The 11,932-nt window shown below is 39.0% G+C and overlaps 1 protein-coding gene across 1 annotated transcript in view; it reads right to left on the bottom strand.

Moving 5' to 3' along the window:
* nfatc3a (nuclear factor of activated T cells 3a) overlaps positions 1–9,903 on the bottom strand; it is a 66,070-nt gene extending 56,167 nt beyond the window's left edge. Inside the window, exon 1 of the mRNA XM_040128487.1 lies at positions 9,358–9,903. Within this exon, the coding sequence (XP_039984421.1) occupies positions 9,358–9,448 (91 nt within the window). The 5' untranslated portion in view covers positions 9,449–9,903. The remainder of the gene's footprint in view (positions 1–9,357) is intronic.
* Between the last annotated feature and the right edge of the window lie 2,029 nt (positions 9,904–11,932).

Here is an 11,932-nt window from a genome sequence, read left to right as displayed (position 1 = left end):
ATGGTTATGGTTAAGGTTAAATGGTTAAAACCTCTATCCACAATTGGTGTGTAAAGCCCTTTCGACCAGCTGTCAAAGTCTACATGGTTCACATTCCAATTGTAACCCATGTAGTAGGGTCTACTCAACCACATGGGGCCCAATGGGAATGTGTGCCATGACCCCCTTGAAAGTCTAACTGGTGCATCACAAGTTTAAAAGTGACTAGTGAAGTATTCATTTTTTGTGAACACTTAATTTAAACATTTTCCTATACATCCCATCTAGAGCCTCCTATAATTGTTCAACTCCAATAAAGGGCCCTGCAACAATCACTGCTTCTTTATGACTCTTTTTTGAATATGTCACACTGGACTCATTGGACATATAACGGGAGTGGGACAAGAAAAACTGCATGGGGCAGAGTTGCCAATACCAAGCATTAGCCAGACTGAAGTATAGCTTTGAGGGAAGCCTAAAATAAAATGGGGTTCAAACCACTCTAATCCCTTTGTAGCAAGATGCACCTCATAGTAAAAGGGGGCCACAGAGAGAAAGAGAGAAGTGGAACTAGATGCAGGAGTTCAACAGCTTTCTCTCTGGTGTAATGCAGCCTCTGACATGTTGATACAGCGCAGCCAGCGGTAGGTTCAGTTACACTAAATTTAAACTAGACAGATGCCACACATAGTTACTCATGCCTCGCCCCGGGAAACAAATGTCTTATTCATCACAGTGGGTGCTTGGACCCCTTCAGTTCAGTAAGGTTAGGGGGCACTCACATGGTAATCTAGCCCCACATGTGGACCTCATGCATGACTGTCTGACCTTTGACCTCTCCTCTTTTACATTTTCATAGAAATATCAGAATTAGGTAGATAAATTCTCTTATTCTCATATGTACAGCCTTTCATCTGAAACTTCATCTAACAAAGAGAATAGAATTTGCTTATCTGACTGTCAAACACACCGCACTCTTTTTTCTCCCTTAAAAATGGCCCAACCTTTATTTGTATGTTTTTTCTCTTCTTTTATTTCCTTTTGACAGTTTTTTATATATAATTTGTGGTGAGGTTTGTTATTATAATAATGCCTATGCATATCAACCATTATCACCATCCTACACGTCTAACATATCTAATATTAACAAGCTTCACAATTAAAATGGAAAATATATTTAAAATTAAGAAAATTAAATAAACACAAAGGCCAACTGGACATTAGCAAAGTGTAAGTCAAGTGCAGAGCATACAACATGAAATACTTTAAGCAATATTTAATTTTGGACATAGACTGGACACCTCTCAAACTGGCTTCATGTGTTTTTTTCAGTGACACATGTAATATCTTCTTTTGTCATTTTAGGGAAAGTTTAATATTGTTTCTGACATACTTTAGAACCGCCTGTACCCTAATGACAGCTGTTTGTCCGAGTGGTTGCTCCCACCCCTCAACCTAAAAGTCTAGACAAACACAAACACATGTACACACGAAACACACCTGGCTGGAGTCTGGGAGTGCCAACACACTCACCTGGCGAATTGGCACACAGCATTCTTCCACTCCTCTCCTCGTTACGATCACAAAGTGCTTCAGCAGTAAAAAGTCGAAGGCTGCAGACGTGCCGGGGCGAGAGGGGTTCTCCTGCTCTAAGTACGAACAAGTCAGTAGAACCTGCCGTCTGCCCTCTGCCACTCTCTTTGGGAGCTCAAAATAGTCCACCATGAGAGCGATGTAATTTCAGTCTTTCAGTCTTTCCCACGACAAGGACTGAGAGGAACGTGCTCTTGGTTCAGAGAAGCAAAGCAATGACAACAAAACAGACAAGGGAAAAAAAAGCTTTCTCCATTAGCTTATCTCAGTTTGATTATTTCATTATGATAAAAATGTGCCTCATCATATCCTTATATATAAGAATGACAAAGTCAACCCTACAGGTACACAGTACATGTCACAGCACATTAATAGAGCAAAATCAAACCTGACGAGTGACTAAGTGGTTGTGATAAATGCTGGCATCTGGAGATTTCATTGGCCTAGATCAGTCTTTCTGATGTCACTGGTGGTCTCTTTCATATCCTGAGAAAGCACTGAGAGAGGAAAGAAGCCTCTGTCGTCCTGATGGCGGGTCTACAATTTTCTTTACTGGTATGTCGGCAACCGATAAACCACAAAAAACTTCTTTCAATATGTGAAATACCAAAAAAAGTAAATGTAAATGGAATATTGAGAAAAATGAAAAAGAGAAATGTCTTGATAAGGTGAGCGGGTGAACAAAAATGCTGTTCATTTTCCCCTTACCAGCAGCTAGAGAGCAGTGTGCCCCCCTTTCCTTTCATTCCACCCTGCCATCTGAACCCCACATGGCATGTCTGGGCAGACAGCCAGTAACCTCCACTATGGATCTACTACTCTGCCACCCATAAAGGGCACTTCTGCCCTTCTGCCTCATACCACCTCTAACACCCAATGAGTCCACTGCTTGTGACCTGCATAACCCAATACTCACCAGTACCTATTTCTACCACTTACACAGTCACTTTACAATAGATACTGTCCCACAAATGGGGTAAATGGTACTTTACGGGATAAGCCCAAATACATGTAACAAACTGTGAGATGGATTGTGTTATTTTCATATGTGAAACTAGATTCAAAAACAAGTAACAAAACAAGCAAAGTAAGGTGGTGGGCCACCACGTGCCGCCAGAACACCTTCAGTGTTCCTTGGCATTAATTTTACAAGTGTCTGAACTTTACTGGAGGGATGAAAACCATACTTCCAAAAGATATTCCCCTGTATAGTTTTTTGATGATGATGGTGGTGAATGCTGTCTAACACATCGGTCCGAAATCTCATAACAACTTAGTATTGATTTGCAGGGACCCTTCCATCAAAGGGGACAAATGGACCCAAACCATACCAGCAAAATGCAGCATAACAGAGCCACCAGATCCTCTCACTGTAGGGGTCAAGCATTCAGGCCTGTACCGTTCTGTTGGTGTACGCCACACATGCACCATACACCATATGGTAAAGGATGACTAATCTTACCATATCATTTTTTTCCACACCTCTGTAGACCAGTGCCTTTGGTTTTCGCACCACTGAACTCTCAAATGTGCATTGATCTTTGTAATGAGGGCTTTATGCACAGCAGCCCTACTATAATATCCCTCTGTATGTAACTGGCGACGGACTGTTGTTGCTGACACAATCTGATCACATCCTGCACTGACATTCTAAGTCACCTGAGGAAGAGTTGCCCTTCTGTTATTCCTTACATATTGCACTAATGCATGAGCATCACAGTCATCAAATGTGAGCTGTTGACCACAATTTCCGGCTCTATATACTGATGTCTTTCACGTAGATCTAAATGCAGATATCACTTTAGCTACTGTTCATATTGAAACACTAGTCAGTTGAACAGTCTTGGGGAATGAAGCTCCTGCCATCCATGCCCCAACAAATAACCCTCTTTCAAAGTCACTCAGAACTTTTCCTCTTGCCATCTTGACACAAAATCAGAATCAGCTGGGCCTGCTCAGCTTTTTTATACATGCAACGGAGCATGATTGGATGTTAATTGCTTAATTGTACCATGCAGTGCACCTGTGCAGAAGCATCTGCATTTAACAAATGCTCTCCTCCCATTTATTCATGATTTTCCATTAATTTGTCACCCGTCTGTATGTTCTATAATTAGTTTGTAAAACCAGACTCACCCTGTTTGATGCTATAGATAAAAGCAAGTTAGAGGACACTCTCTGTAGCAAGCAAAACCATCACACACAAGTCTCTAATACTGCTACTTTAACTGCCATTTGTTTCACAATGACAGTTACCCGTAAGCTACTGGGACTGATGGCTGTAATCCATAAAGTTACTTAAAACATGACTTATATATCTCTTAACACATGGATTTCCCTGCCAATGTAAATCTACGTTGGTCCCCCTAAGTGTTTATTTTTTCAACAGCTAATAACAACAAAGTAAAAAAAGACAAAAAACTGTGCTCTATTTCCATATAGAGCAGGGAAGTGAGATCCGATCACAAGTGGGCACTCGAGGCGCATGTGTAGATGCATTCCAGGTGTGAACTGATCTTGTGATCAGATCACCCAAGACGCATGTTAATGGCAGATATAGGATTAATCCTGGAAGGCTGTCGATGTAGCACTTTTCTCCTTATGAAAGTAACACCGGTGATTTTCCGACCTTTGGTCGGAAGAGAGCATATCTACCAACTAATCGACCAGTTGACCGGGAGACTATAGCCCTATAGAGTCCACATATATTTTCATTAAATCTCAAACATATGTTTTTTTTAAATGAATAGACTTTGGACTAAGTACAATAATTGTTGGCAGATTTCTTTCACAAATATGGTAAGGATAATGGTCGAAAATAACGTGAAAAAAGAACTTAAAATGACTTAAAATGTCCTTTGAATAATGTACCCCCCCCAACCACTACCACCCCCCAGAACCCAGACAGCACCTAAGCCCATTGAAAACCTTGGGAAAACCCTGTTCTTGTGACACAAAATACAACATCATTCCACAATATTTTGTTTTTCCCCTTGTCTTGAGTCATAGTCACTGGCTAGCTATAACGTAGCTAAGTTAGGTTTTGACTAGGATTCAATTTTAGTCTGAATTGAACATTTTAACCACTTTTAAACCTCTTGTTGCTGCATTAGTTTTCAAAAGTAAACTGGTTAAAAGCTGCAGAATCTTATGGCAGCCTTGGGCAAGTTTCATATCTCAAGCACATAGAATCAAACAATGCCTTTTCCCGTGTCATTACTAAGAAAAAGAAGTTAACAGGAAACACAACCATACAGTAGTAGCAATTTAGCTAACCACACACTGGTGAGTTGGCACTGTTAACATAATGAACTAATGCCTGAATACAGCTACAAGCTAACTGACAGACTTTATCCAATTTTTGAGACAATGTAGCAAACTGCAAACTAGAGCTCAACAGTTGTTGGCAGAGAGTGATTTGCACTCCGAGCAATCTAAAAAAGTCCCGTTTGGAAATGCTTCAGATTTTGGTCAGTAGATGGCAAAATTAGGGAACCTCGAGATAAAGTTGTGTGGAAGCTATGTAAGCTACAGTTAGCCTACCTTTCCACCACTAGCAATCTGAGGGCACATCTAGAAAATATGCACCCAAGTAGTTATGTCTCTCTTTGGATTGGTCTGCCCACTTATGGACATAATGCACAAAAACAGATGTTTGAAAGTTTCAAACCTGTGTGGTTTTTTTTAGAAGGAATAATCACGTCATTTCTGGCCAATTTTGAAAGCGTTAGTCACTAATTGGACAACATGCATGCAGTAACCCATATACCTAACTTAAAACTGGCCGATAATATTAGCTTACCAATTTACCAATACACCTCTACGGGACACCCAAAACTTTGATTGTTGTTAGAATCTGACAGTGTGATGAATAAACATCAGAATTTTACAATAATAGTTCAACAGCTACCATGCCCACAGCCAAAATCCAAGCACTTATGTATTCAATTTTAACTGACCAACTCTGAATTGTCTACAAGCAGTGTGGTCCAGTCAGCTATTGGTGTCACTAATTTTAGCCAACTGAATTGTTTTGTTGGCCATCTGAAATCATCTCCTGGATCTAAACTACATCAAACAAATGCAAACAATAACAACACGTATTTTAAGATGTGAGACAAATAGTTTATTAGATCATTTCTCTTACTAAGAAAACATATTTCTAGAAGAGGCTTTTAATAATCTTTACTAAATTTAAAGATGCCTGTTTTGTCAATATATAAAGCTCTTGTTCAGTCTTGTTTTTAAAGCTATTCTTTGTCCGTCCCTCAGATTTTTAAATGATCCTATTTCACTTTAAAAGTTCAGCTAATTCACAGAAGGATTTGTTCTTCTATTCAGCTGACACTTCAAATAATCAGGGGAAAACCCTCAAAGCAAGTTTGCCCAATACTCTTGAATACAACAGTGGGATACTTCACCTTAAAGTGGTGACTGTTTCAGAAAAGGAAAACACTCAGGGAGAGAAGGCAAATGACACATAGACACCCATACAAACAAAGAAGAGAGGAAAAAAGACAGACAGAGATGCAGGGTGGTATTCTGTACCTCACCATTACACAGATTTTTAATCACATTCACATATGCAAGTAGAAATGCTGAAAGGCAGCAAGATAACAGACTGTTGGGCTCAGAGTGAAAGTGTACAGGAAGCCAATATCCACTAGTCAGCTCCATTAAAGATTATGATGAAAATATTTAAAACAAGGATGTGGAGGTGATTCGTCATAAACATGAGTAACTAGTTCCCATAGCAGCACTCTTTTAGAAACTTAAGTGCAATATTGTATCATATTGTAGCTTTTAATGCAGTTGCTCAAAGAGATATAGAAAATGTGGCACTGTTGTTTCATTTTTATTTTGGAAGACGTCACCTCTCCTTTTTCACAATACTTAAATCCAAATTCTGAAGAACTGGCTGCATACATATTGAAAGCGGGACAATCACCGCCCAGTTCAAGCAACATGTAAAAATATGAAGCTCAGTGTAGTAAAAACCTATCAGATATTCAAAGTAGAGGTTCTCCCGGCTGTTACAAAAACAAGTCCTGACTTGAGCCTTGCCTTCAGAGAAGGAGACCAAGGCAAGAGTGTGCAATTCCCTGTAACTCTGGCTGTGTGATCCTGTATAACACTTTAGTTATTAATTTGGACAGGCACCCCCCTTTTGGGCCAAGTCATACAGTCCGGAGCAGATTGAAACCACTTGCACAGTGGTGCTTTTATTCCTACGCTTATTCCAGGTGCAGTTTTTCCCCTCATCCCATCTCCAAATGAAACTTCTTTTTTGAAGGAAAATTTGATTTAAGATTGCACAAGCCAAACCTTCATGGAGTCATTATTTTGCCAGAGTTTCATGAAAAGGACAGGGCCGGAGAATTCACTGGTTCCAATGGTTTAGGCCCAAAGACAGAAACAAATGAAGAAGCTGAACTTAGCATGGAGGAATAGACCAAGGTAAAAGCCACACATGGATTATTTTTTGGGTTCAAATCTAGCTCATGACCTTTTTAATATCTTAACTTCCTCCTTCTTTGTACAATGCATAGTGTCTTAAGACCCTTTTCCATATTTTAACTGAATAAAAAACCCAAACTAAAAAAGGCAGCAGCCTCTGTCATTCACATAAATATCTTGGATTTCTTGGAATCTGTTCTGTCATTCTGTCACCTCAAGTGACAACAAATAAATATCGAAAGGGTGAAATCTGCTCCTGTCAGTCATATTAGATATCAACTTTACCAGTTTGCATTTGGCTAGACATTACACTTAAACAGAAACTACCTAGAGTGGACAAAATAGAAACACATACTTATGCACCTGTAAACAACTAGTAGATTTATCCACACATCAAATATGATCAATATATTTAGATCAATTTTAATTTCCATCCTGACACATGCAACATACTTAAGTGTTTTTTTAAATACAAGTTACCTGAACAATATTATATATATATATATATATATATATATATATATATATATATATATATATATATATATATAATCTAAATTTTTCCCAAATTTAATTCATAATATATTCCCTATCAAACAAATACAATTGTCCTATTATAATTCTCCAATTATCTTCTGCTGATCATTTACTTTGCTTGTATTGTTATTCTAATGCAATTATGCTCACCTGTAATTAATAATTAATCAATAAACCCAGGCATTGCAAAATCTGTGACATTCACCTCTTCTCTACTGTGGTTATAGTTTCCAAGACAACCTTGTAAAAGAAAAATATGATCCTCTGGGTTTTTTCCTTTTATTTAGCATTTTCACCTTTGTAGGATTGTTTAGCCTGAAGAAGAGAGAGATGGCAATGTCATGCCACAAAGACCCTCATCTAGAGGCATACCTAAGGCTACTCATTTATCATGGTATAAATCTTAAATCGCTGATTCACTAGGACAAAGACTATTTTCAAGTTTGTGGTAGTGTCATATTCTCCAATGCACAAGATGTCTAGCTACATGTTAAACTAGTGATAAAGTTGTTACATGTTAACAGACTTAAATTTACTTGTACTACAGCAGATAGAGCTTATTTCAAAACTTTTTACTCCCACATATCAGGCTCATTATGGGACAAAACTTGCCAAGGTACAATGCAAAGGGCCACAGACATGTGTGCCCTCTCCTCTTAAAATCTGTCTGTAAAGTTAGTGTTTGGATATACTATGGTGAAACCCACGTTTAAAATACAAATTTAAAACTCTCAATTTTAATACCTTATTCATAATACTCATATTATTACAGTATTTCATTTTTACTTTGTAGATTACAGTTTTTTGAATTTGTTTTTTTTTTTAGGGCAATCTGAGTTAAACTAGTCAACCTGTAATTAACTGTGCATTCATTTCAACTCAATTCAATTTTATGTATATAGCGCCAAATCTTAACAGAGGATATCTCACGGCACTTTTCATATAGAGCAGGTCTAGGCAGTACTCTTTATAGTTCTAAAAAGTACGCATTTTTGTAAAAGGTTTTTTAACATTTTGTTGTATCTGTGCATAGCTGCAACTCAACTCTAACTCTGATATTTTTACATATACAAATATCGACTGACTAATATCTCATACATTCTGCTAAATTAAATGAATACCTTTTTTATTCAAAGTACACTTGACAGTAATGAATAAACATTTACAGCAAAGACTATGTTTACCATGAAACATCCCGGTCTACCTTTCCTACTTTTGACTTATTCTGTAAACATTAAGATAATAAAAGTTTTGACAACATTAGCATGTGATACTTTGCAGCAGTGTGCCTAAGTGACATTCAATCTGTTCCCCTTCTCGGCCATACTTTACTTACACCAAATAAACCATCAGCCAGTATAACATTGCTGAAGTCCCGGCAGAGAGTTACACGCCGTGGACAAGTTATCTGTTGCATAAATAGTAGGATATTTACAAATTTTAACTTCAGTCGTACAGCATTTGTGATAACCCGCTATCATATCAAGCTAATGACAGCTGGTGTCGTGCACATTAGCCGGACGACCAAGATAGAAAAGACGCGTGATGTTTCAATTTCTCAACCCCCCCCCCCAAAAAAAAGCCAAAAACAAAAAAACTAACACTTTTCTTAGGGTCGGTTCCTCTTTTACAGAGCACACAGTATCGCGACTGCGGTCGAAAGATGGCAGGTTAAGTTAAAGGCGACAATAGCTTTGTGAGTAACTTACGTTACAATACATTGTGCCCTGAGTTTTACTACTGGTACAAACGGAATGAAACATGCCCCTGGGAACAGAGAAACACTCTGACCTGCGGGGCCTAATGGCCGCTGCTGCCCGTCCTCTCCGAAGATCAGTCTGAAGTCTAGCTCCTCATTCCCGGGGCAGTTTGCAGTAGTCATCGGGTTTGACAGCTCGGGTTTTACCCCGCCACTCGACCGTCGACCGCTCGAGCACTTTATGCTCTCCTAAAATGTCATAACATTTAGCGACAGCCACGACGCCGAGCTTCAACTTTTGCTCATTTAACTGGTGAGCTTTTGGCCATACACGGACGCTTGTTTCCCCCCTCGTTTGACAAATCCAAAACACAGGTCGCTGGCTCCGCTTCCTCCGGCAGTTAACGACGGAAATTCTGGCTTCAACTTCAGAGAAAGTCGCCTCCCGCCTCTGCCTCTCCGTCTCTCCGTCTCTCGCAATTACTCTCTGTCTCCCGAGCTGGTCAACAACAGAGAACTACTCTCTCTGCCTAAGTTTAATGTTCGCTATAGAAGCCGATGGATTGTCCCTTCAATTGTCCCGTTCCCTCTTTCTCTCTATTTCGCCTCCTCTCTCTCTCTCTCTCTCTCCGGAGCTCCCATCCCAACTTTTACTAACCCCGCGTGACAAGGCAGTTCCAGTGGTGACGTCAACAGACACAACACAACACGGGCCACGCACAGACACGCGCGCGCACTGCTCCCCGCTTAATAAACAGCTTATTAAAACCTTACAAAGTTATGAACGTGAGGTGTATTATTATTGAAGGTCTTATTTGTATTGTAACCTGAGTGCCCTGAAAATATTTAACCTAAAATTCATAAATTTTTAATAGCTTTGACAATGTCATATTACTGTGTTATTAAGCTTTTTTTTGCAGACCAAAATGCATTTGAAATTTCATCTAACAAACCCTTTGACCTTGCAATAGCTACGTCTTATATCCACTTTTCTCTATTTTTGGTCCTCCGCCCTCTTCCTACCACCCACCATTAGATTACATTTGATTGTGCCCGACCCCCAACCTTACCCCCTTTCTGTGGTTCCAATCCAAGCCGGGATTGGTAAGTGTAATGACACGATGCACTTTTTACCTTTACATCCCTGGAGCCTGTCAGCACCAGGCCCATTAGTTTCTAATCAGTCAATTTAGGATTGTGAATAGGGCTATAGGGAAGATTAGAAATCTTGATCATGGCATTTTGGAGCTTTGAGGCTATATAGATGGTGCAGCCTAAATAGGACATAGAGCTAAGTGTCATTAAAAAAAATGTTGTTTATGTTCCCAGAGCACAGGGTTTAAATACCTGTATTCATTTGCCACTTTTTTTCCCCCTGGTTCTGCAGCTTTGAGAGGGGTGTTTCTGACTCATTGTGAATTGTTGTTCTCAAGTTTATTTTCTGCTCAAATGGTAATTTTGCATAGCGCTTTGTGCATGGTGGGTAGGTTTTTTCATTCCAAATTGCTCACAAAGATTTTGACCAAAGGTTCAATAATGGCTGAAAAGATGAACATGTTGTGACCCAGCAATATGGTCAGTCAAAGAGCTATGTGGACTCCTTACACCTGCATTTAAAATAGGCACTTTGCTAAATTCAGCTCTGAAATGGCAAGTGAATAAATAGCTGTGCTTCTTGTGCATGGGCAGTACTAACACTGCATGTTTCTGCTCTATGCGCCGCCTTTCTGTCATTGATAGTTGAACTCTCAATCAAATTCTGAGCATTTCTTATCAGAGATAGGTTAAAATTAATCTGAGGCTAGAATGAACCAGTAGTAAATCCCTCTGTTTACAGGCACTGTAAAGCTTTAATGTGTTTCTGCTTTGATGATCTTCTTGTCTGACAATATTTGTATTAGTAATCAGTTATTTCCTGTTAACAGGCAGGAAATAACTGTTGGACTTGTTAGTCCAAATTAGTAATAATTGTATGCACACCACTCCTTTTTTTCTTCTCTACTACAAGCAAGTTACTTCAACTAATAGCATTATTGGCAGGGGGTATTCATATTCTTGTTGTGATGCCCCACACCTGTATTATACACACACTCACAAACAGACTCACAAGTACACTGACACAGACACACACACACATTTGTGGCTGATCAAGAACATCTGCCTCTATCAGGCAATTTTTTTTATTGTTTCACCAAAGGTTTATGCAACACTGATAAGCAGAGTTATGAAACATCGCAAGTTTTTATTATGAGCATTACTGCTACCATTCATTCTGCCTATTACACATTAATAAAATTAAGATAATATTTCGGGCTTTTATGATCAACTTGCAACAAAAGAAACGAATGGAAACACACACACATATGCAAAAATGAAAATGAACTTTATATGTTTTTCTATATTCAAGCTTAACATGCACCAAGCACCAAGACAAAAGCAGATAATTTATTATACTCCTGAAAATAACTTCTACAGGTGAACATTTTGATGTAAATCAGTCCATCCTCTAGACAAATTGCATCTGTAGCAGAAAACACCCTCTTATTTTTCTGACACAGCCACACTACATATAGCTCTTCTATATGCATGTGGGTGTACAGGCACTTAGCTCACAAATGCATCTGAGAGCCTCAATATCACATTTCCTGTGGTCTTTATTTCCAAGCA

The sequence above is a fragment of the Xiphias gladius genome, chromosome 1 (genome assembly GCF_016859285.1).
Source record: "Xiphias gladius isolate SHS-SW01 ecotype Sanya breed wild chromosome 1, ASM1685928v1, whole genome shotgun sequence".
Lineage (NCBI taxonomy): Eukaryota > Metazoa > Chordata > Actinopteri > Istiophoriformes > Xiphiidae > Xiphias > Xiphias gladius.
The sequence above is the reverse complement of the archived record's forward strand: the minus strand, read 5'-3'. Positions and strand labels throughout refer to the sequence as shown.